The sequence below is a fragment of the Aptenodytes forsteri genome, unplaced genomic scaffold (genome assembly GCF_000699145.1).
Source record: "Aptenodytes forsteri isolate BGI_AS27 unplaced genomic scaffold, ASM69914v1 Scaffold404, whole genome shotgun sequence".
Classification (NCBI taxonomy): domain Eukaryota; kingdom Metazoa; phylum Chordata; class Aves; order Sphenisciformes; family Spheniscidae; genus Aptenodytes; species Aptenodytes forsteri.
The window spans coordinates 4897059-4916565 of record NW_008795629.1 but is presented as its reverse complement, the minus strand read 5'-3'; the positions used below and the strand labels follow the sequence as shown (position 1 = coordinate 4916565).

Below are 19507 nucleotides of genomic sequence, written 5' to 3'. Positions count from 1 at the left end.
CTGCCAGCTCATGTTCAGTGTGCCCAGGCGACCAAGAAGGCCAATGGCAAGAAGGCCAATGGCCAAGAAGGCCAATCTTGTATGTGGAATCCTCATCACACCTCCAGAAATCATGCCATTATATTATTATACAAGAATACTATACAATTATAACAAGAAATCAGACAAAAAGTGAGGTGGTGCCATTTGCAACTTCAATGTATTGATGAAAGTAAGTATCACAACCTCACCAGCATTACAACACTAATTAAACGGCAATGCACCAGTGTGTGTTTGGGTAAATGATGCCTCAGCATGAGTGTCTGTAATGCCCTCACTGACTTCCACGTGCCTTTTTCCCCCAGCCAGTCTGATCTCACTGGGATGCCAGATGTGTCCTGAAGAACATTACGCCATGTTGAGGACTGTACTACAACAGTGGTTCTAGGATGCTATCTTCTCCTACTCCTCAGTGAACCTCAGCCCTGCCCACCTTTATGCAAAACTCCTTCTGAGATCCAGCTACCCACACAAATGGCAGGTCCACCCCCACATTTTGCTAGATATTCAGAGAAGAATTGCTGCCTAATTATGGCTGCAGTTTTGCTGCTCCAAAGGAAGCACAAAGTTTGATCTTTGACCTTTAGAATCTGTAAAATGAGAACATGCTTACTGCTAGCTGTTCAAGGCAAATAACCATACACACACGCAAATGATTTTCTGTATCTTGATGGGCTCTTCAGCTCCATCTACTATCTGTGCCTTACTTCAGTAAACCATACACTGTCATCAATGGCTGGGGCAGCCCTATGATCTTTGGGGAGTGCAAAGAAAATTATGCAAGCAAATCCAGGGTCCAGTACCACTGCCTGGCCATTTGATATTAATTTAACCAGTTGCATCATAGTTTATAACACGTTATTGCAATGCCCTGGTAGACACAGCCCTGTGAGACCCCAGGAACCACAGCATTACCTGCACCATCACTCTCCCTTTTTTTTGTGGGAGAGAGACTTCTGGGAAGAGTTGATAGATTGAAAAAAGAAGAGTAGATCTGGAAGCATAGGCATCTGCAACTCACTGCTGAGGACTAATGAACATCTTTGTGAGGAATTTCAGCAAGAAGTATCTTGCTAAGGGCATTCATTTTTACTTACACTGACAAAGACAGAGGCTGACAGCAACTGCTGTGTTTTTGAGCATCATTTGTAAAAGCAAGTGTCTCCACAATAATGACTATCATGGCTAGCAGACCATCCAACCAGAACTCTGCAATTCATCATGAGTGTGGATCAGGAATTTTACAGAACATGCAATCAAACCAAAAACTATACTTCAGCTGAACGTAAAAATTTCATTCCACTTCTAGAACCTTCTGAGAAAGGGAAAAATCCTTCCTCTAGCATCTACAAGTGGTACATCAATTCCCTGTCATGCAACCAACTGACACTGATTTCCAACAACTGCCTGTGATTTCCACAGACTTATCACAAGAGCATAAACGTTGTATATTCCAGGCACCTGAATTAGCTCTCCCCTTTTCAGTCCTGCTGAAACATCTTCTTTTGACATGTAGGCTTCAAATATACTCTTCTTCCTCCCTCGAGTGAGTTTATTTCGATTCTTTCTATCACCTGATGTTGGGACAGCAGCATAGGATCCTCCTGCAAACAAAAATTCATAAGTGTTATCTTGCCCACCAAACTTGTCTATGTATCTTAACAGCAGCTGTACAGAGGCTTTGTATTCAAAGTTGAATTTCTGAGAACAGTTTGCCTAGAAATACTGGCACCCAACTTCAGAGCACCGAAAAGCCTGGAATAATCATATTTTACAAATAATTGACAGTCTTTTACAGTTCATTTTAGAGTTAAGAGCATTCATCCCAGCCCATCTTTTAATAGTGCTGAGCACATGCTTCAAGGCAGCTTATTCCTGAAGCGTGTACGCACTCTGCTTTAATACCTCTGGGAGTTCCCAGTTGTCTAGGATTTATTCTGCTGTCTGAATTGTTCATTGTTTCTGTCTGCGATTCAGAGAGTTGCCTCTTCCTGTCGAAGTTCTGGGGAGTCCTTGCAGATTCAGAGTTGTTTCTGGTCCTTGCAAACCCTCTCTTTTCTGCACCTGAAATCAAACACAGGGTTGAAATAACAGGGGAAGGAAGAGGAACCCCATTGCCAGCTTGTGGTCCTGGTGAAACTCACGGTCTGCAGTACTTCAGTACAAGTCACAACTGTGAGTCATGCTCTTTATCCAAAAGAAACGATGTCTTCATTAGTTCATTTGTAATCTGTTGGCTCTTTGTGCCTCTTAATCCACCACTAACTTATTTTAGCATAAATAAAACTCTGGAAATTACGATACTAAAGTTGGATACAACCCTTCCAAAATCCTGGGAAATTCATTAGAGCATATAAAATGTGAAATTGTTAAAGTGTTTCCAAAGCCTCCACCCCATTAAGCCCCCACGCAGTGAGAAAATATAACTTCCCTACAACTTAATTAAGTAGTTCAGGAATCAAGGAGGGGAAAAAAAAAAGTCAATAACCCACTCTGGAGTAATTAACTTCTGAGCTACCAGAGGCAGCACGGTACACAACACCACCACAAAGAAATGCCAAGGCTCCAAATGTCCAGCCTGCTCAGAACAGGCCATGATCATACAAAAATATTCTGCAAAGACTCACCCCTTCCTTCCCTGCCATCACCTCAGCCCCTTCCCTACAGCCAGAAGAGCAAGCAGCAGCTTCCAAAGCGTATGCCAACGCTGTTCCACGGATCAGCACATTGGAATGCAACCCAGCGCCGTGCAGCTGCCCTCTTGGCCCTCCACCTTGATACTGAACATGTCATCACAGCTTTGCCTTCCAGCCCCTCCTGGCTACGCTCCCTGGGTCCAAGCTTGTACCTGCAAGTCAGAAAACGTGCAATGCCAACTTATTTGCTGTGGGGCTATCCAAGTTACAAGGCAAATTTTTTACATATGGTATCCTTCACAAACGAAATTGCAGATTGCTTCATAGAATTAAACCGAAGCAGCGAGAAAAAAAATGTTTAAAAAGCTGTACTTAAGCAGAGCTCTTTAAAAATATGGTACAATAAGAAAAAACTGCTACTTTACCCAGTCACAGACAAAAAGCAACTTCCATATATAATAACAGGTAAATCAGCAGGAGGAGGGAGGGATCCTCCTAATTCAGGAGAGGAGACACCAAGACAGGCAGAGGGACAACTCAAGGTGCCAGCTCAGAGCAGCCCAGGAAGAGATTAAATGCCACAGCACTGTCTCCAAATGGGACACTGAAATGAAGACGGGGCCTCTGTGTTCAGTGACAATAAGGACAAGGGCAACATAGTTTGGCCTCTTTCTACATAATCAAGCTTTTTATACTCTGCGCATGCTTTCAGGGAGCAGACTGTCCAAGGGAGGTTGCAGCTGTAACACGGCAAGAGCGCAGCCGCAAATTTAGGTTTCAACCGATGCAAACGAGGCAATACTACCTGTATGGACCACACGATGAGACAGAACTAAAATTAACTGATTTGCAAATGCCTAGTGAACTGATTTGCAAACACCCTAAGGGTCAAGATATTAAGTTCAAAAACAGACACCGAAAGTAAAAGTATGGACTAGAGAGATCTGAGCAGAAGAGCTTCTGAATTGGCAACACAGTTTGCTCTGGATATGGTTTTCAGAGACATTTTGGTGAAGGAATCTGACTTAAACTGCAACAGGTGGGCTCTTAGTAACACTATTAAAAAAGGAAGGCACTAGGCTGATCACCCAGAGAGGTCATGCAATCTGCTTTGTTGGAGGTTCTTAAAAATAGGTGAGACAGACATCTGCCAGAGTTGGTCTATAAAGAGTAGTTTTTTCCTTGAGGTAGTGAAAGGGATTACATGAACTTGTAAGGTCCTCTAAAGCCCTCGTTTCTATGACAGCAAGTCCCAGAAAATACTACTAGAAATTAAAGAACTTGGGATAAAAAGGAGGCTAAATCTTAACATGTAATTAAGAAGGAGCCGAAAAAAGAGAGCAGAAAATTAAAATGCAGGGGAAAAAAGAGAAGAAAATGTCTCATGAGTTGGGAAGTGAGCTGAGAGCCAGAATTAGCCACTGCAGAGCAGAGCTGCTCCAGCACTTGCCGTGGCCATCGGTTCAGAAAGTTTGGGGCCACTACTGCCAAAAATAAGGCACAGCAACAGCAAAGGGTGGAGAAGCACCTTTCCGTGCCACAAGGTAGACACACAGAGAGGCACTTGCACGTTTTCAACACTTAAGCCTTTGGCTTGCTCTCTGGTGGGATTTTTCATCTGCTCAGACTCGGACACAAACTCAAAAAAAAAAAATTTACTCAAATGAACAAACTCTGCTTCGACATAGCTGGCTTGCAAGCCAGTTTACACCCAGCCACTTTGGATAACTGTTTGACCCCGTTGGCCGTGATGTTTATGGCGAAACAAAACCACCCCTGTTACAAAGCCACAAACAACTGTCACAATTAGCATTCAACTGGAACACATCGAATTCTGCATGACTCTAATTTCTTGTATTTCTCCTTTTAAATAAAGAGAGCTAACTACAGGTTGCCATCTGTTTCAACTAGATTCAATATTTGCTTCTATAATGCACCTGTCCCCTAAAACTGGAAGTTAGAAATACTTCTCATGATAGGCTTTCCTGCTGTCCCAGCTGCCCAGCATTAATATTCTGATGGATAAACAGGCATCATTCCACAAAGCAAACTGGAACTTGACAACTCTATAGATAGCAGGGGATATGTTGAGACTATTCTTTCTGAAATAACTGCTATCACTAACTTAGTTAAACTCTATTCCAGCACCAGGCGTGTCAGAAATCTGACTTTTTCTGTGGTGTTACAGTTGTGTGATTTGTAAGATATAACAAAATCTTTTAAGGCAAGATGTCACACAAAGTAATAACACATTCTAGGCATTAAAATAATCAATGACTAAATAAATTAGTAAGTAAATAAATATAATAAAAAATTAAAAATAACTTCAGTAGAAGGGAGACTAAGGTGCAGTGACCAAGAGCTGAGGTTGGTTGATACATCTTAACAGGAGTGTTGAAGCAACCACAATGCACCAAACACGTCTGCATGTGCAGAACCACTCAAGCTTGAACGCAGAGCAATTCTAATGCAAGACACAGATGTATTCACAACACACAGCAAATGCAACATGTTCAGATATGTTCATCTGGCTGCACAGATGATGTAGAGCTGTTCTCCATGGATGCAGCCACCACTTGCCTGGGATTTCTAGACGTTCTGCCATTTCCAATGGGAAATAATACAGGAGTAAGAATTTGAGGAAAGGTGGTTGACTGTTCATTACCTGAAGTTCTCTGGAGGGACACAGGTTGAAATAACCCCAACACCTGTATCAGGCAAGGAGGCTGCCTACAAAGGTGACAGAGGGACACCTAAATAGGACCAGGTATTCTACACACGGAGCAGTGAACCGCCTCAAACTAGCCAAGGGGAAGCACCTGTGGGAAGTAGAAACACACAACCAGGAAAAGGAGCAGAAAGGATGGAGCTGGGGGCTGGCTCCAACCCAGGAGCCCAGTTGTTATCCCATGTGCAGGCAGCAGTGGCTGGTTGAGCTCCGATGGAAGGACAGCACTGGAGCTCAATCTAGAATCCAAACCATCACATTACATCTCCATCACAACAACAATGACATCATGCAAAGGCAAATTTTGGTCTTTAAACCTAAGTACCTATTAATCTTTTCTTATTTTGGAAAAAAAATGCATGCAGGCAGCTTCCCAGAATAATTGATCTGGCTTACTGTAAGAGAGGAGGCTAGATGTTTTAAATCAGCTTATTTTGACATAATTTATACAAAATCACTCTATAGTTTAGGTTTTGAAAAGTACTGCATTTAATTAAATTTACATCTATTAGTCAGTTGATCAACTGGATGGTCAACTAAATCAACTAAAATGTTCAACTAAACATAAAGTTAGCAAGGCCAAAAAGTCTTCAATTTTATATTAAAATTTGCATATTGCTTTACACAAGAAAGAACCAAGACCCTCAATTTCATTTACCAAAAATAGAACATTTCAAACTGCCCTCTAACACCTGACAAGCTATTTGATTACTACCAGCACAGAAGGAAAGTATTCCTCACTGAATTTTCATCAGCACATCCATGACTCCTTGGATACCTCCCATCCGGGATCAAGGAAGAACTAGTTTTACTTGAGAGATCTAAGTGAATTCCAAGATATGGACATCTTGGTATAGCTTTCCCCTTTCCTGTCAAAGAGCATCTACCTTGTCACTAGGCATTTTTACCTCTAACTAAACTTCCAGCTTTGTTACCATCTACATTATTTATATTTAACCCAGCTCCCTGGGGTGGGCAGGACTGTGAGAACATCACAATGACTGTGCTGGTAACACCTCTACAGGTTAAGGACTCTCACCCCACTGACAGCTATCTCAACACCTAACAGTTCCTTTTACCTTTAAAAAAAAAGGAATTATGTTGAAAGCGTTGGATGGAACAATATTGTTACAAACTTTTCCAACACAAAATACTTCCATCTACTACTTACCTTTATCAGTCCATGACTGGGTATCAACACCTCTGCTAACTCTGCTATTGCTAAGAGAATTTTCCATTGCTTCCCAGCATTAGATCATGATCTAGATATGCAAAGGCATCTTTCAAATACCCCCACTTTACAGTTAGCATAAGCATGAGAAGAAACAGAAGCATATCCGCAGAACTGATAACATGCAATAGAACAATTTGTTATCAGTTAATGAGACACTCTCAACACACGGTTACTAAATATTTGTCTGTACTTCTCCAATGTTTCATTTCATTGCTGACACATTTCAATGACTTAAACCAATTTCCTTCAAACCTTCCAAGAGGTTCCCTGACATGTAATTCTTCAAGACAACCCAGCTATGCACTTAGGAAAACACTGTAAGGATACACCCATGAGCTGGAAGGCATGGCAGCTACCAAGCGAAGGGTCACCCAACATTGCCCTACCTCCAAAAGCAGGAATTAACCAACTAAAGGCAATGAGAACTACTCTGATGCCAATTCCTGCTTAGTCCTACACTCCCATTTAAGTCAGACTAGGTTAAGCATGGGAAGAAAGCTAAATAAAGCATGTTCCTGCTCATCCCTACTAGAGATTCAAGGAATTAGAGTCCAACCATGTGGCAACCCAAGGCATCACCTCACAGATCTACAAGTTCAAGTTGGCCCTTGGCTCCTGGCAGAGTTGGCAAAGCAAATTTTAGAAACCATCAAATTTGGTCTTTTAGCAAACAAATACTCTCCACGACCTGCCAAGAAGTTCTACTTGCAACTTTATGAGCCGCTATGGATGTTGATGTGTAACAGAGCATATTAATAGTCTCAATACAAGAGTTTAGCCGATGGAAACTCTGCCTTGTTTTGCAAAGACCTCTAGGACCCAAAAAATCCCAAATCCTACATAGCCCCTGAACAACCCATCCCAGGTACTTCTGTGAATCTAACTCTGCCAGCTTTGATGAGCTGGCGGGGGACGCAGGTTCTGGCTGGTAACTCCAGATAGGCACAGGCCTAGTGTTGACACTGTTATACCAGGCAATCATTTGTTTCGTTCTCCAAAGTCAAATAAACCCTACAAGCAAAAGCATGCTTTGCCAGTACAAACTGCATTAATATCAGGGCAGTTTTGCTAGGATCCCCACGTCTTTCCCTTTCATATGCTTAAACAGGCAATTTAAAAGCTATTTGATATTTTCTGCTGCTCAAAGAAGCCTCTAAAATAATTTCCTCTCAAATTTTAAAAGCCAAGATACGTTTGTTAGATTGTTTTCCATTTCTAATGCACCAGCGACATCCAGTATATGCCGTATTATATAAGTGACTAACTCAAAAACTCCAAGCACTTAAATGACTACTACAATATCCGGGATCAAATTACCACACACAGGCAAAAACAACAGGCAAAACCAACAAACACCATTGAAGTGATCTCAAATGCAAGTTATGTCAACAAAAAACACTGGTCATAGGCAGGCCAGAAGTAACTAGCTATTTATGTTTTGCAAAATATTTTGCAGATTTAAGAGATTAAATGTCTCACTAATGGTAACAGCCAAGTACTTTTTTTGTTCTATTTTCTTTTCAAAGGAAATACACAGAGACAGCTGTTGGTATAGCTGCTCAGGGAGAGTTCTGTACCAGGAAGAAAAAAGACACTCCTTGGAAGATATCTCAAGCAAAACTCTGTGCTAGAGCCCCAATAACACAAACAGGACCAAAACCCAACCACCACGCTCCCCGTCAGCTCAGCTCCACTCCAGCCTGTGCTAGGAACAGCTGTGCTTCAACACTGCTCTCAGCATGAATTAAATGAGTTCAGAGTTCTCCGATAGCCTTGGAGCAGAACCACCTCCATGCATTTTGCAGTATCTTGAAGCAAACCGGTTAAATAAAGTTGACGGCTCAAGATTAAAGACAAAGCAATAGAGAGAAATGAGGATGTCATGGGAAAGAATTCATTAGAGATGTAGGAGTGGAAAGGCAAGACTTTGAGATACGTTATCAGTTCAGTGAGGTTTCATTGCAGCAAAGAGACTTTCAGGAGATAAACCTGGTAGGCAGTATTTCAGATGCTCAATCTGGGGTCTAAGAGAAAGCCTGAGAGCACATTCTCCTTATCACAAGCAAATAAAAAAGAGATCCTTCTTCTCTGATGAAATGTAAACTCAAAGAATCCTAAACTGGAGGTTCTGCAGCACAGTCCTGTGCTCAGTCGAAGCCTGGCCACAGAGCTAAAGGGAGATTCTACAACGTTGCTGTGAGTCCTCCTCAAAAATAACTAAGGATGGGAATGATTTGAAATTATCTTAATGATTGAAAAGTAGGGCAAACTTCCGGGAAAGGGAATATCTTGGCGGAAATGGAAAAGGACGGTGATATGACAGCACTGTAGGGATTTAGGCAGATGGCAGATTGCATAATTACGTTTAAAGTTAATTAAACAGTCATTCAACGAAGAGAAACAATGCAGACCTACATTTACATGCACGGGCTCAGCCAAAATGTAAATTCTATGCAAATGTCCTGAACTGAGTGGATGATGTATTGAAATCCAGCTGCCAGAACTAGCTCCCATGCCCACCAGCCTCCACTAATTGACCCATTATGATGGGCCACCAGGGCCCAGCCACAGCGTAAATCTGAGCTGTAACTTTGCACTGACTAGACAAATCAAAATAAAGTGAGAAGACAGCGCTTAAAGTGAAGCCCTGTCCACACAGCTCTTAAATGAAATTTCAACAGTGATTCAAAGCAACCGGTTCCTCTAGCAGCAGCCCAACTGGTTACAAGCAACCCTGCACAATATAACACAGCTCCTCCACCTGTGCCAGCCAGCAGCCTGTCTACCAGTGCGACTGCGTTCATGCACCAGGACATGGTCCGGCTGCGAGCCGTCTGTGCACCCGTGAACAAATTCATTGCTCTCTCTCGCCCTGCGTCTTTGGAGAAGGTGATTCTCTAAACATTTTTGGCAGAAAGTCTGCCAAAATTTGCACAGAAGAGTTGCAAGTCCAAGAAAAAAAGCACAAAGGGAATCCTTGCCACATGGGGGACAAGCTGGCTGCAGAAAGGCAGCCTGGCCCCCAGCCGGTGACTCCTGGATGGGGAAATACAGGCTGTTATGGTTTGTCAGTGAGTTCATAGGGCCATGAGCTGCTGTTGGAGGTGACTGTGCCACCATAGCTGGTTGTAAAAGATTCAGACATTCAGCATTCTTACAACATGCCACTGAGGAAGAACCATCCCCACTTAGAGATGGAGGTAGCAAAAAAATGAAGTGGCATGTCCATGGATACCCAGGAAAGTCAGGAGCAGAGACAGATGCTCATTTCCAGACCCATGGAAATGAAGTGGGAAGCACACACATGGTGGGAAGCACATGTTGCCACCACTCTTTTGCTTTAAGCTGCACATACTTATTTAAAACTCTTGTGCTACATGCTCCTGGATTTCAGTATGAACTAGGGAAAATGAAAATGTTCTTGCTGACTTTGGCTTTCTGAAAGGGCCTATGCTTTGAGAAACTGAAATGAAGAAAAATGCACAATGGATTCTTTCTGCTGCGGAAAACAATGCTGTGGAAACTGCTCCTGACCGCCAAGATCATGTGCCCATGACACCAGGATTCCTCTTCCAAAACACTTCCAAGCATCCTGATGCTTGCAGGATTTTGACTTCAGTAACTCAGACAGTAACTGCAGTTTTATTCAATTCCTCAGCAGGGTTTGTGTTGTAGGAATACTACATGAGTGCAAGAGCCAAAGATACCATTCCAGGCTCTGAACTAAGGGTTGGTGACGAAACTCATTTAGTAGCAATAGACTAAAAGTTTATCAAAATAGTTACTGTGCTCCAGCTGCGTGCAGCAGCACAGCGGCGTTGTCAGGGAGGGGATACAGCTCTTCTGGTTTTCAGGACTCTCTGTGAACCTGCTCCACCCTGCTCGTGACCTCCTAACTACCTACTCCGCCTGATGACTGCACTCTTCCAGGCTTCCACTCCTGCCTCAGGATGTGGGTCAGGGCTGCTTCCACTGCCCCCTCGTCCTTCCATCCTCTCAAACCTTCTTCCACAATACCTTTTGCTCTTTGCTTTATCCAGCAACTACACCATGAAAAGGCTTCTTCAACACTTCAAGAAAAATACTTTAAAAGCGTAATATTGCGGAAGTTCTCTCTTTGATTTCTGTGGGCTTCAGTAGTTTGAGGGAAGCAAGTTGCTCGAAGATCAGAGGAAGTCAAGAGGCTTTGAAAGGCAAAATACCTGACAGGAGGTGCTAACATACTAGAAGACATAAGCAGCTGAAGAAATGAAAGAACTGCTTTCAGACTCACACATATCCCGAGGTTACCAAATGTGCTGCAGAATAAGACAATTTGCTGATGAACCGTTCCCCATACTGCCCATTCAGTGTACTAAGTACATAATTCACAACCCTTAGTGCTGAGGGGGAAAAATGCCTAAACACATACAAACTGAACAAAAATGCAGTATCGCTGCAGGCTTGTATCTGTAGAGAGCCTGAAATATTCTCCAAGGCATGACCTGCCCCATACATCTGTGGGCTGCAGCTGCTAGTGTTGACATTTTCCTTCAGCACCCTGGAAATTTTTATTTTTGTCACAGAAGACATTATTTTATGCAAGAGATCCCAACATTTTGTTTTCCATCCTGCCCCAGCCAAGTTTCAACTCTCCGTAGCTCAGACTTCCCCACAAGAGGGAGTTAGGGACATGCAGCCCACAGCATTTCATGGAGCTAGTTAGCAGGGGACTTGAGGTGGGAGGGCAAGAGATGGATACCAGCGCACAGGACAGAAGAGGCAGAAGCAGAGACTGGAGAGTGGGGCAGTGGTGAAAGCCCTGCAGCAGCTATGGCCTGGAGAGGAATCGCAGTTAGCCACTGAAGCCAGCTGCAAAGCATCTGTCCTACCTACCTGGGTACCCACGGCAAAGGAGACACTTCAGAGATTATCTGAACATCAGGCCAGAGCTGATTGGGCTGTGCGGGCTGGCTGACCTCATGGATAGCAGAGGACAGCGGGCTTTTTCAAATTAATTCCTTTTTGAACTACAGCATATTTTGGGTGTAGACTTTGTTATCAGGGCTTTTAAACGTGCCAGTGACAAGCCTTGGTAAAACTGTTCCAATGGTCATTCACCCTCACTGCTAAATTGTGCTGTATTTCAAGCCTGGATTTGTTTAGCCTCAAATGTGTTATATCATAATCTGCTCAGCTGAGTAGCCTATTATTGAACATCTGTTCCACATGTAGGCAATTTACTGAAAGCTCCCTTCCCCCAAGCATCTCTTTGATAAGTAAAGCCAGGTTCCTCAAATCATTCACTCATGATCCCAGCGTTTTAATCCTCCTTGTGGCCGTCCTCTGAGTATTCATCAATTCATCACCATCCGCCCCGAACAGAGGGCATCACCACAGGATACAATACTCCAGAAGCTGCTGCTGCTGCCATGCCAGACACACGCAGTCTATACTCCATCTTCCAATTCCCATGCTCATACATTACCCTTTTGGCCACATCTCACAGGAGGGGGATGTTCAGCTGATTAATCCATCAAAAGCTCAAAACTTTTTTCCAAGCTGTTGCTTCTCATTCTGGGTTCCTCGCACTGATAGCACAGCTCTACGCTGGCCCGATAAATGGATTTTGTTTTGCCTGCTCCCAGTCCACCAAGCGATCCAGATGGCTGCCAGTAACTGTCCTCATTATTCAGTACTCCCTGCAGTCTCCAAGTCATCCAAAAAAACTTTCAATCCTACTTGTATGTTTTCTTCCTGATGATTGACAGAAGTATTAAACAGCACAGGGTCAGAACATGACGCTGCAGGAACCAGACACACCTGTTGGTAACAATTCTCAATTTATTGCTGCATTTAATCAGTTCAGCTAAACTTCTTTTAAATGATTACACATGTGCTGTGATTTTATTATGCTAACACACTAGCATCCATACTCACACCTTTATCACCAAACTCCTAATCTCATAAGAAACTGACACCGAGGGAGCTCAACAGGACCTTTGTTGCATAATGTGATGACAAGCCACATTACAGAAAAGATTTAAAACTAATTAAAAAATTAACTCAATTCTTCTATTAGCCTATTATTTTCCTGGGACCAACATCAGACTGACAAGCATAGTTACCTGAGCTACATAATGGGGGCCTAACTTCAGAGATTGGAGCTAAAAAGAAAAAAACATAGTTTGTTTTTTAAAAATAGCAGGTTAACAGCAACAAGTGTTTCCACTGATGAACATTTTCACATGAGCACTAGCAGGTGAAGGAAGCTACTTCACAGAGATTAAAGCTTTGCTGCCAAATGCAAGGGCTCCTGCTGCAGCACTCAGTCCCACTGCACCATGGTGTGCTCAGGACTCTGGTAAAGGGCATGGGAGGCAGTTATTAGATCACATACAAAAACCACAGTCCTTGCAAGGGCAGGATCTCATCTCCCCAAGAGAGGATACATCAGATATTAACTCACAGACTATAGCTGATGTTAGCCAAAAACGTTAGTTGCACAAGATTCAGGAATGCAACTTTTTTTTTCTATCAAAAGCAAGAAAGAAATTTATGTTTGTGATGACGTTGTTAAACCATTAGAGAAAGAAGCATTCTATTTTTCATGTGTTTCTCAGATGGGGCCATACAGTAAATCCAGTTTTCCCTCCTCTCCCATATCTTATTAGTATGATTAACGTCATCTAAGGAACGTTACATTGGACCTGGCAAGATTAGCTACGCTTTAAAGATTTCCACAGCAACCAACATTCTCCATTTATTGAGCTGATTCTGTGGCCTTTACTAGATCGCTGGCTCATATTTACTGGGTGCCAGATAGGGAGATAACAGCATTCTTAAGTACTGAATTTCACCACACAAGAACTGGAAGGCTCACCTCTAAAAACTAGCATTATCCTAAATTTGCCTTACAAGAAGGGAAAAGCAGAAGCTGTGGTTCTTCCTCCAAAGTTCCCCCAGAGAAACAAAGGCAAATACAAAATTTACTGCAGCGTACGATGGAAAGACAAAACCCCTAAGATTTTGCCATCTTGTTACGGCTGGTATTTCTTGACCAGCTGTGCCCATCAAACACGCAGGAAAGCCATTCCAGGACATTTCCTTTACCTATCCTGAACCTTTTAAATGTCAAGGTTGCAGCCACAAACAACCACCACCAACAGCAACCAACATTCTCCATTTATTGAGCTGATTCTGTGGCCTTTACTAGATCGCTGGCTCATATTTACTGGGTGCCAGATAGGGAGATAACAGCATTCTTAAGTACTGAATTTCACCACACAAGAACTGGAAGGCTCACCTCTAAAAACTAGCATTATCCTAAATTTGCCTTACAAGAAGGGAAAAGCAGAAGCTGTGGTTCTTCCTCCAAAGTTCCCCCAGAGAAACAAAGGCAAATACAAAATTTACTGCAGCGTACGATGGAAAGACAAAACCCCTAAGATTTTGCCATCTTGTTACGGCTGGTATTTCTTGACCAGCTGTGCCCATCAAACACGCAGGAAAGCCATTCCAGGACATTTCCTTTACCTATCCTGAACCTTTTAAATGTCAAGGTTGCAGCCACAAACACACCACCATCCAACAGCAACAATTGTTTTTAAAGCTATGATGCTAAACACCAGCCTGCTTGTCAGCGACACTCCTCTGTGGAAGCTGCCCGAGTTGGTTAAGTACCACAGGCTGGGCAAATAAATGCCATGTGTCAGACAGGTGATAAATCAGAAAGGGCCGTGGAAATCTTATGCCGTTTCAGATGAGGCATGTTGTTACCCAGGAATTGTGTGTTTCTACTCAGGGGGCATGCTGACCCTGACAGATGGGCAAGATACCTCCACCACATCATAAACCCGTGAAGCTTTTAGTGAGAGGAGCCTCAGGAGGCTACCTAGCGAAGCTGGTGGTGGTGTTCGTCCTGAGGAGGATGTCTGCAGATACAGACTGAGACTATACCCAGCCCTGCAAAATCTGAACCTATTTCATAGCAATCAGCCTTCACAAGAATCCTGCTCCACCCAAGCTTTCAGCATCAATAAAGCCACCTCACTCCCAGGTACTCTAGCTCCCGAGATCCTCTGAAAACGAGTGTGGCCAGGAGATGGTGTTCCCAAAGACCATGCTGCACTCCACGTCCTCCACGGAGGACAGTTCTCTTCTGCAGATGTGTGGGTTTTAGGCTTTCCAGCAGACTCAGGAATGTGCTATCAAACCGCAACATTCCCTCAAAAACAGGCTGAGAAGTGCACGTACTCAAAAAGCAACCAAAACCATGCCGTCCCGAATAAAACACGCAGCTTGGTCTAAACTACTTACTGATAAAGCAATGCATCGCAGATATTTAAGATGAAGTTCCACTTAGCAGCCATGCAAATCTCAACTACTAGCATGTGACAGACAGATGCCGCAGAAAGAGTCAGTACTTCTGTTCTCAAGGAAGAGGGGTTTTAAGCCCTTTTATGACAGAAACATCAGTCAGTCTGAAAAGAGATTTTGATGACTAACTCTGAATTGAAGTGGGAAAATCCTTAGAACCTTTGATCAAAACCAGAAAACAACCCAGGGGACTTCATAAAAGACTTTCTGTTAAGGAAGTTTAACCAAATTTTAGCACCCAAAGAACCTAGAGGATTGGAGATTTAGGGAAAAATACCAGCAGGGAAATTGTATTAGATGAAAAACTATGAGCATCACAATTTAAAGTGGCATTTTAGGATTATTTTCTGTCTTATTGGGGTTTGTTTGAGAAGAAACTTCAGAACAGGAGGCTATATGGAAATTCTCACAGAGGTTATAGCCGCACAGAAAGGAGCAACAATCTGTGGAATGCATCTATACGCAGCTTCGTCTTCCCAAATCCCAGAGTGCTGACACTGTTGAGTGAATCCAACGCACAGTTTCATGACTCTATCACATGTTTCAGATGAGGGAGAACGGAGTTGTGTTCACACGCAGCGCTCTCAACTGCAAAGCTTCCAATACTTAGGAAAAGCAGTTACTATATGGAACACCAGAAGAGACTGCCATGGTCGGTCTCCTAATTATCTGCTATGAAATTATTTCTATCCCCCAAGCCTCATCTCGGGGCCTTACAGCCCAGAGTGACAAAGGCAATCCTCAGTGCTTCTCAAGGACAGCAACACATCATCAGCAGTGAGCTCCATGGCTCAGTGACGCTTGCTTGGGGCTCCACAAACCACTCTGCTTTCCCCCAAGGCCACAGGAACTGCTGCGCCACTGGAAGGACATTAACAAGGAAGAGCCCCTCGCTGCCCACAGCCTGCCCCAGAGCACTCAAAGGGTTTTCTCAGCCCTCCGCGTTTGCCTTCAATTTTAGCACTTTCAGTTTTAGGATCATTGCAAACCTGACCATGGCTAAGCCCGAGCTGAAGAGCTGTTAAGAGGACAATGAAAATAAGCAATATAAAGAGAGATGCTTGGCTTTGAGATTAGCTCAAAGAGTCTTTTGGAAGGCCTACAACAGCCTGAACAGAGTTAATTTGTGAGGAAATGTCACTACTGAAAAGATGATATGCCTCACCGCTATGACAGAAGCAATTCTTGCCACCACAGTTTCACAAGCCTTGATTTAAACTGATCAAACCAGACACCTGCCTATGCAAAGTAATATGACTTATATAAGCATCAAGAGAGAAAGACAAGCTTTGAAGTGAGAAAATATTAATCTGGGACTGTGATGTGTGAGTTCTTATACCTAAGCACTTGCATACTGTAAAACCTTCACTTCACTTAAACAAGAGTGCTAAAATATACTCAAACTGAACAGCAAAAAAACCATTTCTCTGAATCAAATTACATATATTTTTTTTCCTATTTCTTTCCTCCCCAAGAAACTGTTTTCATGTCCCTGCAAGTGTTCTGGAGAATAACCAGTCTCAGCTACACAGGAGGGTGGCTGGGGAGGCATGCAGGGGGAAGAAGAGGAAGGGTGTCACTGTTAAGCAAATAATTTTCCAATAATCTTCCCCACAGTGTGAGTTTTCCACCTGGGAGGTCAAATGTGAGGGTCAACATTTTCTGCTCTAGGTCTTTACACTAAACAAACAACTAGCTTTCAAAGGGTTTGTGCAACCCCACTCCCAACTAGAGCAGGAGGGAACTGCAGATGCTTGCTTTTGAAAGTCAGGGTATTTTTATTTTAGACTAAAATCCATGTAGGCAGCTACCATTTTCATGGCTACAAACTGAAAGCCTTCTAGACTCTCCATCCCTGTTAGCTGCTCTCCCCTACTCTCCAAAAGCTGAAGGGTGAAAGGTAGCAAAGTCTATTATAACAGGCTAGCATAATAAATAGTGTTACAATGAAGCATGCAAAAAAAACCCCTCCCAAAAATCAAGCTCATCAACAAATTTTAGCATAATCTGCTTGTGTTAAATCTCTATGATCTGTCTTGCAAGAACTCATGAAAGTTTACCAACTTTAGCACATAATCTACTGTCACAGCCTCTGAAATACCGCAAACCCTGTAAAAAGCATATTACTTGCCACTCTTGAGTGATAGGGCATAGTTTTGTAAGATTGATTTAGTTAAACATTTACTTGATTTCCAATCCAAGAGTTGTGATAGGCCTCAGGCCCGTCTTACCCGTGTGAGAAATCGATCTCTTTTCTACTTGTTACAGAGAATTTAATACGGTGACATTTATGAGTTCCTTCAGTAGTAGCTCATAAGATCAGGCTATCCAAGTATTTCACCATAAATAACATTCAGAGGAAGTTTTAACCCATTACACAGAGAGATCAAATTTAAACTGCCTGGCTTTGGTTGCTTGTTGATGCTGTGTTTTGGGGTGTTTTTTAATAAAGAATTTTATTTCTCTCCATAAGTGGGCTTTTTGCCTTGAACATCGCATTTAAGAGACACATTCACTTTACTACTGCAAGATGTGGTCGTTTTGTTACTAACAGCAAAATTTACTGGAGTCAACACTCTGTATCAGGAATTAGATATTATACAGGCATCTTAGCCCCGAGTGTTAGATGGACTTGGAGCCTCCGCAAAGGCAAAGCAGCACGCCAGATCCAAAGAGGCAATGCAGAGGAAAGCATGACTCTGCCCTGAGTCAGCGCAGATCCAGCAGTCTTATTGACTTGGAGTCTACACCACAGAAATTGGGCTCTTGTAGTCTTGAGCTGATCCTGGAAGCAGCACAGCCACATTCACAGAGCCTAGGCCAGCACCAAGCTGGCTCCACATGAAGCCATTTGCACATGCCGGACGGCTTACTTGTAAACCAGGACAAAGCCACCCACAGGTAACTAAGAGCTGACTAACTTGGACAGACTACAACTGGCTCATGTTGACTCACTCATGACTAAAACATCACATTCAATTCCACAGTAATTGTAGCAAATGGACCAAACAGTTCATTAGTGTGAACTCACCTTGGACTTGACCTGGAGACAAGTGACTGTTTTTCCTGGCATTTATTGCCAGCACATCCTCACTAAACTGCTCAGTCAACAAGTGTCCAGCTGCTGTATCTGTGTTGGCAGGACACCTGCCTCGTTTCTTATGTTTCTTCCTCCACATGTCCTCCTCATCCTTTTCATCAGAACCAGAAGACTTCTGCAGAGCTGCACGGTGTCTCAGGCTGTTCGATACTCTCCCACCTAGGGCATCACTCATATTTAACAAGTCAGCTGCAGCTCCACGCTGATGTACATAATAGTCTTCCTCCACCTCCAAGTCTCCTTCTGGGCTAACAATGGCATTTTTTTTATGAGGACATCTGTTCAGAGCGGTTTGGGGTTTATCGTTCTCAAATCCTCCAGGCATGGGCTGTTCCAGATGAGATGTTCTAACCGGTGAATAGCTGTGCACATTCAACCCATTCCTGGCTGGATTATCCTTCACCAGGCCTCTCCTCAGGGGCGGGTCCAGATCCGAGCTGGGGTCATTGGAGGTGCCCTCTTCTAGCTGCATCTTCTGTGCAATGTGATTCAAATAGGACCGGAATCGGCCGCTGTGGTGCTTTTGCACAAGCCTTGTGTAAGCGTTCTTCTGGGGAGCAGTGGGCTTGCTCGATCCCTCTTTGGCACCTTGGGCAGAAGTAGTACTTCTCACATACCCCAGATGATCCATAGTGCAGTAAAAGGCCCAAACTTCAAAGAGTTATAAATAGACACAGGGGAAAAAAGGGTTATTTTCTTGAAACACAGCGTCAAATAATTGATTATGCTAAAAGACACAAAAATGTACTAAATGAGAATGTATTGACCTTTACAGGAATTCTGGGTTGGTAAGTCACTCCACTGGGGTGAAGGGGTTTCACAATGTACTCAACGCACCAAATCTGCGTCAGTGACCTAGGAGTGACCATGGCCTGTACGCCCTACCTGCCCATACGCCACACAAAACGGGGATTTTTGTCCCGAGGCTGACACCCCAAATATAAGGGATTCCTTTAATCCGTTCTTCCTTGCCTTTGAAAAAGCCAGGTAAATTAAGGCAGTAACTGACAGACTGTATCAGATGCATCAGTTTAGCAGTTATCAGAAGTAAAATCTTGTCATGTCCAACCTGGAGTCTTCAAAAATAACTGCATCCTTACTGAAGTGCTTCAATGTTGCAGTAAAAAGCATACATTGCCTGTTACCTCCCCCCCACAGTGACCGACACTTCTGGATTATATAGGACATTTGCTTCAAATACGAAGACTAACCATTTCAGCTTGTCTTTCTAGCCATAAACTCCCTCCCAGCGCGACTGACATACAATAAATTCCCTAGCACAACTAACTGTCCTGCAAGAGCTCATAATTCTTAGTGATTGAGACACACTGGCTGCCACTCCATCCAGCGCCAGTTTCTGTACATGGTATTATGCCTCCACCTTTGCGGCACAAGTGTGGAACTTAAGTAGA

The 19507-nt window shown here is 43.2% G+C and overlaps 1 protein-coding gene across 1 annotated transcript in view; it reads right to left on the bottom strand.

Moving 5' to 3' along the window:
- The window catches only part of DIS3L2 (DIS3 like 3'-5' exoribonuclease 2), a 200003-nt gene extending 181277 nt beyond the window's left edge, over positions 1 to 18726 (bottom strand). Inside the window, exons 1-3 of the mRNA XM_009282384.1 lie at positions 18027 to 18726; positions 1945 to 2103; positions 1501 to 1643 (exon numbers count right to left, since the gene is read on the bottom strand). Of these exons, the coding sequence (XP_009280659.1) occupies positions 1501 to 1643; positions 1945 to 2103; positions 18027 to 18726 (1002 nt within the window). The remainder of the gene's footprint in view (positions 1 to 1500; positions 1644 to 1944; positions 2104 to 18026) is intronic.
- Between the last annotated feature and the right edge of the window lie 781 nt (positions 18727 to 19507).